General features: G+C 41.0%; 1 protein-coding gene across 2 annotated transcripts in view; it reads left to right on the forward strand.

Moving 5' to 3' along the window:
* Pard3b (par-3 family cell polarity regulator beta) overlaps positions 1 to 18,990 on the forward strand; it is a 1,032,172-nt gene that overhangs the window by 920,384 nt on the left and 92,798 nt on the right. For both annotated transcript variants that reach the window (XM_021162850.3, XM_085837816.1), the window contains one exon: positions 7,693 to 7,828. In XM_021162850.3, coding sequence (XP_021018509.1) covers positions 7,693 to 7,828 — 136 coding nt within the window. The remainder of the gene's footprint in view (positions 1 to 7,692; positions 7,829 to 18,990) is intronic.

Below are 18,990 nucleotides of genomic sequence, written 5' to 3' on the forward strand. Positions count from 1 at the left end.
CCACTTCTGTATTTGCCAGGTACTGGCATAGCCTCATACGAGACAGCTATATCAGGGGAGGGAATATAACTTAATAGTGTTCAAATATGAGTAATTCAGTAAATTTTCACAACTAAAACAAAATGGCTTCTGAAATCTGAATACAGCCAGCAGGGTATATTGTATAGAATGAGAATAATCTCCTGTCACAGACTTGTAAAGGTGAGTGGAAGCTGTGGAAACAACTCATGTTATTGTTGAATTATAAATCATATGGCCAGTACCACTCTGCAGAGTTTCAGGGTGCATATTCACTCTGGAAGAGGAGATAGAGAAGCAGGATGCTCTGACCTTAGAGAGCATCCCTGCGTTGTCTCAGGTGATAAGGAGTGAGGTACGGTCATGCTTTTTATCTGAAGATATGACATCAATCTGGTGACAAATCTCAATCTTAACACTCCAAGGCAAGAGAATGTCACCCTTCATAAATCAATACAGTTATGTTCAGGTAAATGGTAGCTGTGTTCATAGCAAGAGTGGAAGTGCTTACCATTATGCAATCAAAACTGTCATGTCTATGTTCCACCACTATGGCTTGATTCACTGAGGTCAAGGTCCAGTCCAGGATTCCAATTTCCAAGACAAATTTTCAAGCTGCAGAAGTCAGAGGGTCAGTTCATGTAGCTAGGATAGAAGTACCAATACATGGCTCTCGAAGGAAGCAGATGCTAGAAGGAGCAGGGAGCCTGTTAAGAAAGATTTAAGGGTAGATTCACACTGCCATGGCAAAGTCAGGAGCCCAATAAGCCAAGGCTTGTCACAGCGTTGCGCCTAGGTCAAATGCCACCAACAGAGCTGCGGGAAGGACCAGGATCCAGCCTGAGCTAATGTAGCATCGTGTTCTGTGTAGACTTTTCTCTTTCCTATGACCCTCATTTGAACATCACTTCCCCTGAAGCAGGTGTTCAAGTCCCCGCCCCCCTGCATCCTGGCATACACGGTAGGCTAGAGCAGCAATAAGAACACATACTGAGACAAACTTCTCAAAGTTGTATATTATTACAGCATGCTTTCCCACAGTTCTACCACCAACTTGTCACATGCTATTTCTATCTTAAGAAGCCTGACTTCTGTCTCCTGACTTCCTATGAGGTACACCTTCTGTGATAACTGAAGAAAGCAGTCATTGAAGAAAAAGAGAGTTCCCCATAGGAAAAAATGAATTGTTTGTTCCTAATGTAACTTGTCTTGTTTTGTTATGTTTTGCTTTTCGAGACAGTTTTTCTGTGTAGGCCTGGCTGTCCTGGAACTTACTCTGTAGATCAGGCTGGCCTTGAACTAAGAGATCCACCTGGCTCTGCCTCTCAAGTAGTAGAATTAAAAGCATGAACCACCACCAGGCTTTGTTTGCCTTTTCACTAAGCACATTCATGTTAATCAAGAAATTTTCAGTGCAGCCATGGCAAACACCAGGTTCTTAATTTCAGAGTAATTGCTTTAATCACAAAGCTACTGTAAGTTTGGTAGGAATCAAGTTTCCATATGGTCACAGTGAATTTTTATTATTTTAGGGGGGAACTATCGGCAAAACAAGGGGAAAATGGAGAATACCAATTTTACCAAAGCTATTAGTATCCGAGCCTGGGTCCTGGCAGCTTTAACAAGCTATGCTAAGCCAACCATCCTCAATAGGCCAATTAATGAGACAAATAGTTCTAAAAAGCCAGAGGGGAAAAAAGAAGATTTATTTGATATAGCCAGTTGGCAAAAGAAACAAAGAGCTTCAGTCATCCCCAAGTCTATTTTTTAAGGCCTGAGCATGAGATTTGGGTTTAAACAGAAGGCAAGAAGTACACATAACTAAGAAATCCTAGTCAAGGTGTGGTCCCACCCATCACCAGTCTTGCATCCAGTCTCTCCTGCAAGATGGTCTGACAAATTGTCAGATAAATGTGAAATCTCCTTCCAAGACAAGGGCTCTCTCTGACTGGCACTTTTTGTCATTCTATCAGAATAACACTCTTGAGAAAATTCCAATTTCTTAGGGCTCATTGTTTCAATAAGTTGATAGCCAAAGGGAAGGACACAAGCATCTCTTTAGAGCATCTTTCTCTGGTGAGCACAGTTACATCAGCACAGATAATAAGGGAGAATTTGAGAAGAAATCAGAAACAAGAATCCCAAAATGCTCTCCATGGATAGTCAGTTAGGGTCCCCAAATGTCACTGGATGCAAAATCAAAATATCTATGCAGTATCAAAATGCTAATATACGAATGGGCACTCTTTGGTGGTAGGATATAATAACATAGACATATTTTTCAGTAAACGTTTATATCAAATAATGTTCAGAGCTTTGGTGGGCAAAATGCAATTGGGAGAATTCTATAGAATTAAGCCCTCTTAAAATCAAGTATTTATTATTAAGTGTCTTTAGTATTATGGGCACACTATTTAAATGTATTTTCATCATAGAATATTAAATCTATACAGTACTTGTATAAATGCTGTGAGGCCTAAAGGGTGTATAAATCTAAATGACTTTTTGTATTAATGATCCTCAATACATATATAACAATCTCTCAAAATTTTTATTGGGCAGGAATTTTTCTCCAACAGAACATAATAATTATGTTGATGATAATCTCCCTTAAGATGGATTTTTTTTTCAGAATCTTTTGTGGATTTTCAAGCATAGTTAGCAAAATGAAACTGCACATAGACAGAACTTGCCCTGCCCCAGCACTGGTTGCTTTCCTGCCCTGTGCCTCATCCACACACTGTGGCTTGCATGTGGGATCTTAGTCATATATGCTGATTTTCTTCTGCACCCCATTCAGTTTTACACCAGTTTCCCACATAAGCCTGTTAGTGATATAATATTAATTGCCCAGAAATGTCAGTCTGCAATCACTCCAACATCATTCCTCTAATGAATCCAGACTTCATCGCTTGTATTCCTATTACTTTAGCTACTTCTATTCCTATTTTTATAGCAAAGATCTGTGCAAATAAAAGAGTATCAAAAGGTATGCCTATAAATGTGCTGTGCTAAATTCCCTCTGTGTTGAAACGCCTGTGAACTGCTGTTCCAAAATGCCTGCTGCATTTTAATGCCTTTCTCCCAAGGCAACATGATATAGAAGAAACAGCTAGAGTTTTACAGGCACGCAAAGCCTACCCCACCACTCTCCACTTGTGTTTCTCTACTTCTCTGAGCCCCAGTGTGTGAGTCGGGGGAATGCCAACAACACCATCCTCACAGATCTGAGTGGAACTGGATAAGAAGCACAGATCCCATGCCCTGGACAGCACAGATACTCCATAAAGCCAGGTTCCTTTCTCCAGCCCCTCCAGCAGCAAGGACAGAGCAGAGGACTGTACTATGCTTAGACTTATTTCTAAGAAGTACTCCTATTCAGGAGATTATGAGCAAGAGTCAGTTTAGATTAAAAAAAAAAGTATGTAGTGCCTTGGTGTGAAAGTTTTCACATATGATGGTCATTTCTGATGGTAGATAACTGCAAAGAAAACCCATTACAACAGTAAGCCCTGTCCATCTCAGCAGTGCTATAAGGAGGCCTGTTTAAGGATACATCTGCCTTTAAAGGCATAGGCTAAGTAATTGGTAAGAAATCCTAAATAACACATATGTATTTATATATGGCTTGAGTTCATTCAACATTCTAAGACCATTACTGGTCACCTACATAAAATAGATAGAGTTTTTTGGTTTTGTTTTTGTTTTTTTAAGAACAGCCAGACTCACCTGAGTGTGGTCATGCAGAACTATAATCCTTGCCCTGGTTTAGAAACAAACAAGCAAGCAAGCAAACACTCAGAGGATGCAAACTCTGCATTGCCCAGACAACGAATACAGAAAGCCTACCTTCCAAGTAGTGACGAAGCTAGATGTAAAGCGCCTAATCCTTTAAGAGGTTTGAATTACAAAAGAACTTGATACCACTTCTGAGTATGTCAGCTAGGTTTCCCAGAACTCATGCTACTATGTTCAATAAAAGCAAGAAGATAGAATGATTGGCACCTAGGACCAGCAGGAGTCAACTCCAGTGCCCTAGCTTTAAAAGTCCATGATGTTTGGTGTCTACTAGAGACCCAGGTCTCTAAGATATAAACAGAGATAGAAGAAAAGAGCTCTATTGTAAGTGGAAAGTTACAGGAATGTTTGGAATCAGATTCACCTTCTCTGTCATCTGTTAGCTGTGAGCCTCTTCATTTCAATGAGCAGGATAACAAACCTTATCTTTCAATATTCTTTCCAAACTTTGAGGTATTTCACAAAGCTATTACATTAGAACTATAAAGTCCACTCAAGTGTCCACCCCTATAGTTGGTTAGTGGTTTTCTGAAGTTCTGACTTGAAAAGGATTCTGAGACTATCTATGGTCCTTCAATTGATTAGTGATGTGCCTCTGACAAAGAATATAAGTAAAAATCTGTATCAATATATTTATGGTATGAATTATAATAGTTGATACCATTACTACAATGTGTATGTAAATCTAGCATCAAATTGCTCAATTTGCACAACTCCAACACAAAATAGAATCAATTGACTGGTATACTATACAACACTATAATATGTAACATTTTATTAATTTAGTGATAAACATGTGTGTTATCTACTGAGAGAAGTTAAAACCTGAAATCAGCATATGTGAATCCTAACGTTAACATATGAAAAAACACACTGTTGTTACTAATGGCAGGAAAAGGCTTAGGAATGGGAAAAGTAAGACAAAGTATTGAAAGGTAGTCTCACGTTATGATAAAAGACTTGTGCTTTATTCCAAATATCATCTTAGAATGTTCACACTTGGGAGAAGACACGGCATGTTTTGCATGGAGACCAAACCAGGCCTCTCCTGTTTTTTTTTACTGGGGCCAGATTTCTTTCCCAGGTAAATAGTCACGCTCCTGTCAGCCATCAGGGACGTATTTGAATCCTGAACAGCTGCTTTGGTATTCTTGCCCTACTGTCTTATTTGAGAATGGCAATCTGATCAAACCCATATTTTTAAAATTCATGTATTTATAGGCATATGGAAGAACAGTTTATAGTCTGCATATGATTTTTCCCCCACCACAAATAGAAGAATATTGTGGTGTTTGGTCCATTTTTAAAACAGCACCTTTCTCTCCTTTTTCTGTTTTCCTTTCTTACTGACGACTTCATTCCACTTGAATTCAATGCTTCGGTTTCTTTGGGGTAAACTAATAGATTATGTATGCGGTGTTTGCACCACGTTGATTGAACTCATCTGGTGAGCCTGAATGCTGCCTTCATATCCCCATAACCAGCAGAAGCGATGCATGGGATCCAGCCACCGCAGTCATCTTGTATTACTGGGGAGCCCAGGCAGCTCTCAGAGGTGACATGCTCTCGCCACATGTGCTCCAGGAAAGCCTCGAGAGCCCTCATTGTCTATGGGGGTTGTCTTTTTTTAATTAAAAAAGGAGAGAAGGGAGAATTAGAACTATTTTCAGAATTTTTACATATATCCTGAAGGAAAATAAAGGTCTGTGTTCCACTGCCCTCCCCTCCACCCCCACAGCCCAAGCATTTGTCCTATTCTTTTTTTAAGATTTACTCTTACTATTTTCAAATATGTGTGTACATGTGTATCTGTATGGGGTACATGCTTGTGTGTGCAGGTGCCCTCAGAGGCCAGAGGTGACAGACTCTCTGGAGTTAGAGTAGCTATGAACCTCCTGACGTGGGTGCTGGGAACCAAACCCAGGTCCTCCTAAATGCTGAGCCATCTTTCTGACAGGCTCTGTCAGGGTTCCGCGCCCCCCCCCTTTTTTTTTAAATCAAAAGTATTGGTTGTTGTTTAGTTGCCATCTCTGGTGTGCTCCTGAAGCCCAGTGGCCAGTGCATACTCAATAGCAAGAGACCACAGAGCCAACATGTGGCCACACCCGCCACCACCTTGCCATCAAGTAGAAGACTGTGTCCTGCAAACTTGCTATTTTCCTGCTTTCTTTTTATAACTTTTCAGTTTAATTTTTAAATACTTTGATTTAGACAGATCACCTTTTTTTAAAATCAGATATCTTATTTAAATGTAAAAATTAACCATAATATGCAGAGGCCTTAATGACAGGCAAGGTTCTTCACATCAGGTGCTACCTACCTGTCCAGTCTTCATTCGTTCCTCTTTCCACAGTCCCTCCCATATAACTCATAACTGAAAGAGTGGTTCTTAGCCAAGGCTTAGGTCACCAGCATGAGGAAGGGGGAATATATCATTGGATATGTGTAGGAGACAGAACAAAGGCAGTTGGGACCTCTACTTGTCCAAATGTACTGACTGGGAAATTAATCCCAAAGCAAGATTTGCTTGCTTTGTTCTCTCCCTACCTGAAATTGCCTCCTCTTGCCTACCCAGCCACTTAGTGGCAATGTAGCCTCTAAATTTCAGCAAGATCAGTAGTTCTCAACCTACTAACACTGCAGCCCTTTAATACAGTTCCTCATGTCATGATGACTCCCAGCCATTAAATTATTTTGTTGCTACTTCATAACTGTAATTTTGCTACTGTTGTGAATACTAATATAAATATCTGATATGCAATCCTCAAAGGGGTCACAAGCCATAGGTTGAGAACCACTGAGCTAGAGTGTCACCTCCTCTATGGAGTTTTCTACCATCACCTCCCATGGCCTGCTCTCACCTGTCAAAACCTACACACTCATGTTCCCATAACTCCTGTGCAGATCACTGTTATAGCAACCATCCTCCTGGGTCCTAGTTTTCTGCAGGTCTTTCTGTCCTCTTCCTCCAAGAATGCGACTCTTCCAGGGAAAGAATGTGAACTGTTCATCTCCAGATCTTAATGTGAGGTCTTGGACACATCGTTAGATGAACAAGGGAAGGTCAAAGACAATTCAGACCTGTATCTCTGGATTATAAAGCCCAAGCAGAATCCAGAGTCTGTTAACATAATCATAACAAAGCCATCCAAACTAAAAAGGGACTGCTAGCTGCCCAAAGTGGCACTGGGCAAGCTGTAAGTCCCAGGCAGAACAAGTGACTAACACAGAGAGACATGACCCGTGAACAAAGAACTCATTAGAACATAGAGATATCATCGACCTTCCCTTACTCTGTCTGTAACTTGTGGCTGTATCTTTCACCTTCTTTCCTTACCTATAGTCTATCTTTACTCATATATTAACTTATATTCTGTTCTCACCCCACTCCCTAATACACACACACACACACACACACCCCAAAAGTTCTCGAGTTTCTCTGAAAGGAATGCTGGTGCAGGTCAGCCAATCATCTGTCACATTCAACCTTCAGCTTAAACAACTGAGATTTGATCTCAAATAAGCAATGGCATTTGAAGGAATGAAATTCCCATATTAAAATTTAACTAAGCCCTGTATATATGATCATAAGAAGAAAAGTGGAATGTTTTTAATTGCTCTAAAAGATCAGGACATTATCTCACCTTCTCATTCCCAAAGCATTTATTAGTCCTAAGTCAGATGCTTTGACCCTTGGAATCAAATATGTGTGTGTGTGTGTGATGCCCTTTCTTTGCTCATTTTATTACTGATTTCACCATTTTCCTAGTTTAAATTACATTGTCAAATCTTTCAAATTTGGATGTCAGGCCCTTTAATAGGGAGATCTCCGAGGCTGACATACACCATGTGACCATGTCTATTCATGTGCTACAGTGGCCGACCCATGGCTGGAACCACTGACCGCATCCAGAAGCTTCGGAAGGAGTATTACCAGGCTCGGAGAGAAGGGTTCCTTTTGTATGAAGATGAAAACACAAGAGCACGCCCATCTGACCATGACCTCCGCTGGGTAAGCCCATGCCTGATTCCAATCATAAATTCCTCTCTCCCAAAATAATTTGGAGCAGAAGTACACAGTCAGGTCAAGAAAGTTCTGTGCATATTGGGTTACACTCAGGTTTCTTGAGTTTTATAGATATGAACACGACCCAGACCACAGCCATCTCCTCCCACAGAAGTTGTTTATATAAATCAAACCACACAGCTGTGCTTGCTCATTCTCTGTGCTCTCGTATTTACTTCCTGTTGGGTATCTCACTGGTCTGGACCAAGCAGATGTCAGCTACTTTAAAGAGGACGAAGAATGTTTGTGCACCTTAATCTGTCCTCCTCTTAGACCTTAAATATTAGGCCCAACATTAATAGATGTTCTTCTTTAGAAAGTGGTAAATAGAAATAAATTTCAGAGGACTATTGCCAAAGATATCAATTGTTTGTATATGAGATCTGAGTAATTCATGTTCCCCAAATCTTACTAGTATAATAGAATGGAGTGCCTTGAGATAAGGGAAGTTTTTGTATGAAGATTCACTGTGCTAATTCATTCAGCATTAAAGGAACAGAAAAGAATAATGTCAGCACTAGAGGGATACTCTGATTTCTCTGGGTAGCACAATTTTTCCGATGCCTTTTAAGTCTACCTATAAAATATACTTAACTCATGAGCACCCACAAAATTGCCCAGGGAGAGGACTTAGCATTAGATGATAAGAAAATGTCAGCTACAGTGCCTGACTTACACCTAGTACTCAATACGTAGTACTAAATATTGGTTCTTGACACTGTTAGTTGGAACAGAGCTGAGTGTGGCCACTGTAACATCCATCCTATGTGTCCTTTTGGATGATTGGTGCCTCCTAGTCTACCATCTCCCTGTAAAAACAAGCAGATTACAGAAGAGTCTCCTGCTCGTGTTTCACACATTTCTGTTCACAGGTCAAGGAATGGAGAATGGACCTAATTCTCCTAATTTTCACATCTCCACCTATGAGATCACAAATGATATGTGGACCGAACTTTAGTTTCAACATCTCCACTGCTGTGCAGAACAGTGGCAACTCCCCAGGCCAGGAGAGTCCCTGTCATAGAATGGAGTTTTAAACACCAATGGAATCAGGGAAGGTACACACGTGTGTAATTCCAGTACTGAGGGGCCAGAGTAGGAGGATCACAAGTTCAAGGCCAGCCTCATCTACATGCTAAGGCTGAAGCAACCTGAGTATATGAGATCCAGACTCAAAAACAGAACAAAACAAACAAAACTCCAAACCAATTAAATGTATAAATAAATATTAGCAGAAGTACATTGTGCATATTGGTGATCCAAACCAGTGATGTCAGCCTGTTTGGAGAGAGGCGTGCCAAAACTTTGCAACCAAACCAGTAACTACTTCCGTTTTATACAAGTATTAGAATTAAACAGAATGATATTTATGGTCATGGGATAATGTCTCTTAGATTATCAATAGTAGAAAAAAAATTTTCTAGGGAATAGCAAATGCAATAATCATTCACCCTGTCTCAAACTCGGTCCCGATTGATTTACTGCCTTAAACGAGAGATGTGAGGTTCTCTAGACGAGGCTCAGTTTCCAGGTTCCCTTAACGAGAACCCGTGATAAAGTGATTGCCGCAATCCTGAGAACAGAACACCATAGCCCGTACTCTGACAAGTGTTGTTCAATTCCTATGAGCACAATAAGAAAGTAATTTCTGAATGACTACCCCTTGTTATTGCGACCTTATTTAAAGATTTCTTTACTTTTCACTGAAAGAATGAAGATGCTAAGCCTGTGAAGCTCCCCAAACCTGATTTGTGGGGGTGGCCCTTTGGGAACACCCTTTTTTAATGGTTCTCTTTACACCAGACAAACTTGTAACCAAACAGTTTAGTGATTGAAGTAGTATCTATTTTAATTTGTGTTTCCCATGCTCTGGTGTATTGAGCTTTGCCAAATGTGACTGATTTTATGTTTCCCAGACAATTTGAGTCTAAGGCATCCCAGAGGGATGCTGGGAACTACAGTGTCATAAAAGACAAGTGTTCTCTGTGATCTGTGATCGCCTGAGATACTCCAAACTGGGGATTAGAATCTCAGCATCCTTTCCACTCCTTTCCCTATGCCAAAGAAAAACACTGGTACCTTTTGTCTAGGGGAGGCCTGAGAAATTACACCTTTGTCTTGCTCCATTTGGAGAGATCTAGGAGAGAAAGCTTAGGGAGTTAACATTTCATTTCTGCCTCTCAGCCAGACACGACAAAGCATCTTTCATGAGACTGTAGCATCTAGCTAGATTATGCTGGTCCTCAGCACCACAGGAGTTCTTGTTAAAGTCAAATCAAGGACTGGGAGGCAAAGCCACCCCTGATAACTTATAATTCTCCAGGGAGTCAACAAGCATTCTGAGATTCAGACTTGACCATGGAAATCAAGTGTTGGTTCCTTCCACTTCCAGGAATATCTAAGAAGGCCACATTTGCTTACAAAACCATCATCATCATGATCATCAGGAATATTTCACAGACTTAGAGCTGCCCCACTATACTAACACACTCAGGTAAAGAGGCCTAAAGAGTGTTCTCCAAAATCATCCTATTCCAGAAAACTTCCGAGCTGCCAAGAGAAAGTTAAGACGATGAATTAGCCTGCGACTATCATCCCTTGCTGTCCTCAGGACCACTCTGCAAAACCGGCGGATGTTCAAGTCCCCTGTTTAAAATGCCGCAGATTTGTATAGAACCTGCAGGCTTTCTCCTACATACTTTGCAGAATCTCCACACTATTGATAATACCTAATGTAATGTCAGCGTTACCTAGATAGTTTTTAATCTCTATAATTTGGAGAATAATGATAAGAAATGATATATACATATATGCGTGTGTGTTCTGTAATATGCATTGTGTGTATACTTACCTGTGTGCTCATGTTTGTGGGTACACAGGTGTATAGGTACATATACACATGTGTGTGCATATGTATGGGAGTCCAGACATGAATCTCCAGGATCTGTCTATCTTTATTTTGTTTTGGAGGGTAGCGTCTCCCACTGATCTTGGATCACTTCAACTAGGATGGCTGAATAACAAACTCTAAGGATTTCCACAGTCTCCATCTGCTCAGCGCTGCGATTCTAAGCATTTTCCACCATCCCTGGCTCTTTCTTTAATGGAGGTTCTAGAAATAGAACCTGGGTTCTCATGCTCGCAAAGCAAGCCCTTTACTGACAGCTATCTCCATAGCTATCCAGATGCATTGGCTCCCGGACGATACCACTACAGATGCTGTCCAGCTGTACCCTCAAGCTTGATTAAAAGTAGGCCAGAGAACAAGAAAATATACTCACAGAAGTCTTTAAACCCAAAATGATGAAAATGTTTGCTGAAAAGATTATGAAATGGATATCTGAAAGTGGTTTTATCAATGGAACTGACGACTGTTTATTTTCCTTTGGTACTATACACACTCAGTGGCTTGCTTCTAAGACAGCTCTCACAATTTCTTCTTTTTTGCATGACTTTTCCATTTTCTCTATCTCCTGCTCAATTTTAATAAATATTTATTTCCTCAATATCAGTTCCAATAAATATTCATTTGTTCAGTCTCAGTGGAGGCCAATCACTGGCAGCAAGAATGTGGCATTGTATCTAATACAGAAAGACTCACACTCTAAGCCAGCACTCCATAGGACAATAGTGCATGTGGGCAGAGCTGTAAGCAGCTCCTGTCTGGACTCAGAGGGGGCAACTTAATGTATTGGGTCTGTAGTCAGTTGCAGACAAGGTGCTCTGGGAGCTATTTAGGCAATTTGGGGCTTGCCTCAGCCAACATATTTTATTATTCTTTTCTCATGTCAGTGTTATATATTTTTTTCTTCTCTAAGCCAAAATAATAATAGTAATAATAACCTGCCTGATTTATTCACTTCATATGTTTTACAACAAGCGAACACATAAAGATTGTAAGGTTTGTAAATATGGGCCAGAGAGCTGAGAAGTCATTTCCATCAGCCTTCTTTGTAGCTGTTTTCTCATCCAGGCTCTGAAAAGCTAGAAAGAATTGGTCTAGAGAATTTCAATGACTCCCTGTGAAATGGCCTGGTGGGTTTTTATAGGCCCAATTAAGTAAGCAAGATATTCTAGCTGTGGAGTGTTAACATTTGCCAAAAGAAAACATGATACCTGCTATCTGCTGGTATTTTTTTTTTTCTGTAAAACTTGTTAAGACTGTCACTGTCCTCTGGCACAGGCTGCCTTTTTTTATTAGCAGATAAAGATTATCTGCTTATTTAATAGCAGCAGGAATACCCTGTAAGTAATTCCGGAAATGGGGTGGCTCTCAAGTTTTCTGCAACTGTCCCTGCCTCTATTGTTGCCTTCTTCATGGGCTGCATAATGTGTGTTATTATTACTCTCCCTCCCTTTTGAAATTCTGGGCTAAACAAGGATGTTTACCTATGAGAGAGTTCGTAGACTTCAGATGGGAAGAGAGAACGAGCCCATGTGTATATATGGGGAAAATGGTGGGTGATACCCATGGCATGTTAGGGACTACTGGTCTAAAAAAAAACTTGATATCACTTCCTTCCAGTAAGGGAGTTGACTCAGGTACAATATGGTCACAAACAAAAGAGGTAGCCAGGTTAATACAAACAAACAAGCAACAGCAACAATAAAAATCACTTGAAAAGATTTTCTCATAGTGTTGGGCTGGTGATCTAGGAACCAAGTTGGAGGAATGTGCTCAGCATCCGACCTACAAAGTGAAAGATAAACATGTATACTCAGAAGGGAGGAAGAACATGATGCTGAGGTCATGCTAACTGTCTTAAGGCAGAGATTGAAGGCAAATAGACCATAGGCAAGTGTCCTGACGAGTCTTCTGTCACCTCGAAACAAACTAGAGTCATTTGCCTAGAGGAAACCTCCACTGAAGACATTTGCCTACCAGATTGGCCTGTGGACAAGCCTGTGGTTGGTTTTCTTGACTGATAATTAATGTGAGGTACTGCTTCGCTATGAATGGTGCTAGCCTTGTGCTGGTCATCCAATAAGAACAGAGGATGGCTAAGCCATGGAGACTAAGCCAGCATGTAGCATTCCTCCATGGCCTCCACATCAGTTCCTACCCACCAGCTTATACCCTGCTTGAATTTCCACCCCAACTTTCTTCAGGATGAACTGTCACTTGGATGTGTACGATGAATAAATCATTGTTCCCCCTTTAGTAGATGCTTTTAGTTAGGGCATTTCATTGCATCAATAAAAATGTAACTAAGACAAAAAGTGTGGGAATCCACAAACGCCATTACAAGATGGCGCTGGTTTCAGTAAGCCAACGCCCATGAACATGGGTAAACAACCAATGTGCACATGTGCCATAGAGTTTTTTGCCGAGTCACTGCCTGGCCCGAGGCCTATTAATGAGGTACTGAAAGCATAACCAATCAGGTATAGACACGCCTCTCCTAGGCCTATATAAGCAGCGCCTTTCTGAGGCTCTTGGTCTACCTCATCAATAAAGATTTGCTGCAGAAGAATCCTGGTGTCCTGTGCACGTTCTTGCCAGAGAGAAAACAGTGCGGGACAAACAAGCAAATACAAAAACAATCTGAAGATTGTTTTCTAAATATGAGGATATAGATAAGTGTGTGAGCTCTTACTGCCAGTGGTCCAGTACTGGAAATGAGACTTACAATATATTTTTCTTGTCTGTTCCTTGAAAGCAACTCATAGAAACCAATTGCACTGCCCAACATGATGATTCATGCCTGGAATTTTATCTGAGAGGTGGATGCATGAGGGTCAGATGTTCAAGCATCCTTAATACCCAACACGTTTGAAACCAGTGTGGTTACATGAAACCCTGTCAATACATACATGCATGCATACATACATACATACATACAAATATCCTTGCTAAGTGAGTTTTCATGATTAAATTTCACCTGACAGCCAAAGATGCTAATTTTATTAAAAACAAAAGCCAAGCATACATAAAGAGAGAGAGAGAGCTGAATAATTATGATTAGTTAACTAACACTTCTATTGTGAAGAATGGAAACCTGATTTCAGTTGCTTAAGCAAAACAGGAAACTGCTGCCCGAAGGCATTATTGCTGTCCTCAGGTGTGGCTGCATCTAGCTCCTCCAGACTGGCCACTGGGAGTTTCTCTCTCTTTTGGCTTCCCAGTTCTCTCTGTAGGCACCATTTTCAGGAACAGATAATGGCAACAAAGTTGTCAGCACCTCCAACTCATCAGCTCTGTGGAAAGTCTCACCCCAGCAGACCCTAGAATGTCCTAAAAAAGGTATTCAGTTCAGTAGTCATAGCTAGATTGGCTCAGCCTGAGCCAGTCCTCAAAGCCAGACTAGTCAGACTAAGCAAGAACAAGGTTAGAAGGCAGAACCAAAGGTGGAACCAAGCCCACCTAAAGTCCATAATAAGTAAGTTTGGGTAAAATAACCCCAAGAGAAATTGAGGTACCATTAACAGAAGGGAATGGATGTTGACTACAATCGGGTTAGCTAAAATAACTTTAAATTCTAATTATATAAACTTTACTATCTTACGTTTTAAAGGATCTAATGAGTTGATGTATTTTTCCTGTTTATAACTAGAGAGCATGAGGCCATCAGCAACCCCAAATTTGCTGTCCTTCTTTGCTACATAAAAAGAAAAGGATACTTTCTTTTGTCTACTAGTCTTGTACCTTTGATCTATCCAAGGACTCAAACAATTTTTCTGAGCTATTCATCTGAAATTACCAGACTTGTGGCTTTATAATTACCTGAAGAATGTGACATTTTGGTTAACCTTAAATCTAAGAGTTAAAGAAGCAATAGAATCCTTTGAAATAACTAAGCATACATGCTTTCTTTACACAGGGTTGCTCATATATCTTTATAACTGCACTGGCTACATTTATGTCAGCTTGACATGAGCTGGAGTCATTTTTGAAGGAGGAACTTTAACTAAGAAAATGTCCCTACCAGATTAGTCTATGGGAAACCCTGGGGTGGATTTTCTTGATAAATGACTGATGTTCGAGGGCCTAGCTCACTATGTACAGTGCCCCCAACCGAGGCTGGTTGTTCTAGGTGCTATGAGAAAGCAGTCTGAACAGTCATTAGGAGCAAACAAGTAAATAGGTTTTATCTACAGCTTCTGCTTCAGTTCCCACCTCCAGGCTCCTGCCTTGAGTTCCAGCCCTGACTTCTCCCACCAATGGATGGTTACATAGGAGTATAAGAAGTTCCTTTTGGTCATGTTGTTTTTTTGTTTTTTGTTGTTTGTTTTTAATTAGATATTTTCTTTATTTACATTTCAAATGCTATCCTGAAAGTTCACTATACCCTCCCCTGCCCTGCTCCCCTACCAACCCACTCCCACTTCTTGGCCCTGGTGTTCCCCTGTACTGGGGCATATAAGGTTTGCAATATACCAAGGGGCCTCTCTTCCCAATGATGGCCAACTAGGCCATCTTCTGCTACATATGCAGCTAGAAACACGAGTTCTGGGGGTACTGGTTAGTTCATATTGTTGTTCCACCTATAGGTGCAGACCCCTTCAGCTCCTTAGGTGCTTTCTCTAGCTTCTCCATTGGGGGCCCTGTGTTTCATCCTAAAGATGACTGTGAGCATCCACCCCAACTAAGACAATAACATACTCATTTTTGAGAAGCATATATTCTTTTAAAATCTTGAAGCCATAGAATGGAATTAAAAAAAAAATAGCCATTAACATTATGTATACAGAGAGAGCTAGCTTTCTGTCACCACTACAAAATACCTAAGATGACTAACTTTCAAAAATAAAAGGGTCACCTGGGCTCACAGAACTGAATTACAGTTTCAGCCATAATCTGTGTGGCCCATCGTTCTAAGCCTGTGGTGAGCTACCACATCATGGCAGACAATGGGTAGGACAGCAAAATGGCTTAATACATGGCCAGGAAACCAAAGGGAAGGATCAGTGCCTCGACTACCTCAGTACATTCCAGAGGCACAACCATAATAACCAAAGAACCGCCAGTCAGGCCCCCACCTCTCAAAGGTTCTACACTTCCCCCTGAGCATCACCCTAACATATGGGTTTTTATGGGACAGTAAAGATTCAAGTTCCTTCAGGGAATATTCATTATCTGCTTGGTGGATTAGCTCCCTGGGGCTCCACGCACAGTTCCCACCCCAATGGTGGACTGTGTCCGCAGATCACTGTTCCCCTCAGAGCCCAAAACAACTGCACTGAAAAATATAAATGATGTCAAAGCAAGGAGAAGAAGGGGACCTACTACATTCATGAGTTAAGTGGCTTTGGCGAGACCTGAAGCTTGATTGAACTAGTCACTGGCAAAACATGAAATGCCAGTTTAATGGCAGGAACTTGCTCACCTGGGTTTCAAGAAGAGATGGAATGGCAGAGGAAAGGAAGTAAAAGCAATTGAGGGTTTTTGTGGCTGGTGGTGGTGGCTTTAGCCCTTTATGTTTCTATGTTGCTTTCACAGGAATACACTGCTGTGCATGCTGTATGGGGGTGAAGCTGGGATATATAACATGTGAGTGAATCTCCAGCTTTTAAAGCATAGCATCAATCATCTTGAAAGGAAGCAACATGTTTACAGGCAATCCCCAACACAGAAATAAACTGTGTTGCAGAGACCCGTTTAGAAGTTGGCAATTTAGAAGGAGACATGGATTTCCCATGGGGGTAGGGGGAAGATTGGTTGTGGGGGTTCCCAAACCAGCATCCAAATTTCCACTGAAACTCAATAACATTGTGCTGATCACAGTGCCATTGGCTGGAGCAGCAGTAGGGATCTCCAGAGGAAGAAAAGGACATTTTCTTCCTCCTTTCCTGGACACATCCATGTTTGGCATATTCTTCTGGCCCTTCCTGTAAACGTCTCCCTTGACCTTTAATTGTCCCTGACTTCCTCTATCATGGCTCCCCACTGAAGCTTCACTTTTCCTTCCAAAGTCCAGTGCTCAAATTTACCTCAGCCCTACCCCAGGAAGTTATCATTTTGTCAGTGTTTGCCCCCAGAAGTCCATTTTGACCCATCAGGTTTGTAGAGGAAGTATAGGAGGGGGGATTAGGAGACTGACTGGAACAAGCCACTCCCACAATGGACTGCTGGGTCTATTCCCTGTCACTTTGTTACCTCTCTGCCAGCCTATGCTTTCCCCCGGGACTTCTCCTTGTATGTAGGGCCCATGTTTTGTCACATGGCCTTGTCTGACTGTCTTCCTGTGATCAGTGATCTGATTCTGAAAATGGAACTGATTTCTTCAGTAAACTGCTCCTCACATCCTCCAAAGGAAGGCCTTTGTTCTACATCTGCTTGCTGGATCCCATAACACCAGTTATTCGAACAGGGGCCATGACTCATCAGCCCTGCCTGACCATCTGCTCTGGAAGTCAAATACCCTAAACCGCTCTGTCCACTCATCCTGTCTTTCTAACACAGAAATGGTGAAAATTGCTTGAGCAGTGCTGATTAGAAACGTAACAGGCAAGCAGCGCCTTTAATCGTAAATAGATCAGGATCATAAGTGATTGCCCGAGTATGTGTCAAGGTTACGCCAACTACTAACTGGGAAAGTGTGGGCCATTTCTGTCTCCTTTAACAATCTGCTGATGGTGCTGTTTCATTTAAGTATGGGATCACGTATATGATTGCACAGGAAGGACTTAGAGTGGTCTCTGGCATTGTAGGAAGTGTTCCATAAATGTTTCCAATGGTTTACAGTCCAACGTGTTTAGACGTCATTTATTCCACTGGCTAGACAACCATGTCTCCTTAGTCATTATCTTCTTTCTTTAACCTCTGCTCATTCTGGAGATCTGGGTCACTCTACAGTGCACACTGCATCGTGGGAGGCCCTCCAGCCGCACTCACTGTGCTACCTTGGAGAGACACAGGATGACTTCAGGAGGCCACTATCAGCTTGGTTAGTAAGCAGTATTTTGGCAAATTCCATTGCTCCAAAGGTCAATATCTATTTTCCTCTCTCCCACACATATACTTTTCTTTCTAAGGACTATTCCTTTCATCTTTGACCCTAGGGCACCCCTAATCTCTTTAACGAGCTTATGCAAAATCAAAGGCCAGCAGAAAGTTGACTTCAAGTAGCTGCTGCTTTCAGCTCTGCAAAAACCCCAAAGCAAAGAAATATCAACTGCAGGCTGACCAAAGAGTGAGGGTGCAAACCAAAGAGATACATACAAATCATTTGCTTAATGAATTAAACAATACCAGATTATTGATAACAATGACATCATTTATTCAATGCCTACTCAACCTAGTTTTGTACAGCATATCTCAAACAAAGATGCTGTGATGTAGACATCTTTAACGCTATTGTATAAATGATTAAACTAAGACTTTGCTCCACCACCACACAATCATTAACCAAGCTGATTTTCAAATGTGGGCTAACTCCCAGAGCAAAGAGATGAAAAGGAGAGTCCAGCCCCTGGCAGCTCTTTAGATACTTTTTATGTAAGGGGCAGGGAGAGAGAGAAAGATTTCCTGTTTCCCCTGTCTTTAAGCACTCATATTTAAACACTGTCAAAACTGTTTCTCTTACTCTGCTGAACGACTCTTCATCACTCCTAGTTTGCTTTGGAACCCAACAGGACTGAACCAAAACCCACGTTTGGTATTATTTTTTCAGTTCCCTTTAAAAGTCTAAACGAAATCATTCTTTTTATGTTGTAATCAAATAAGTTAGCCATCTCCGGGCTCTAACCCAAACCTAAATAGAGAAAAAAGCAGAAAAATGAAAGCTCAGAACCACATTATTTTTCCATAATATGTCAAAAAAAAAAAAAAACCCTCTATGCTACACTTACACTCAAGTGAAAAAAGAACCCTTTCTGCCTCTAATGAGCAATTAATTCCAGTTCAGGATGTCGAGTTTAGAAGAAGTTAAGTTCCCCCAAACCACAACCGTTTGTGTTGGATCATGCTGAAAACCCAAAATTCCAACTTCTCAATAATAACATTCTTTTCTTCTACTGCAATGGGAGAAATGACCATTTTATGTAATATAGGAGGGACCATAGCAGAAACTCCTATGAATTCCAGATTGCCTAAACAGTCCTCAAAGCTGTTTAAAATCAGTTGGATGTGTTTTGTTTTAACAGAACTGAAAAGGCCTAAAATAAAC

Source organism: Mus caroli, unplaced genomic scaffold (assembly GCF_978045245.1).
Source record: "Mus caroli unplaced genomic scaffold, Mus_caroli_1 scaffold_1, whole genome shotgun sequence".
Lineage (NCBI taxonomy): Eukaryota > Metazoa > Chordata > Mammalia > Rodentia > Muridae > Mus > Mus caroli.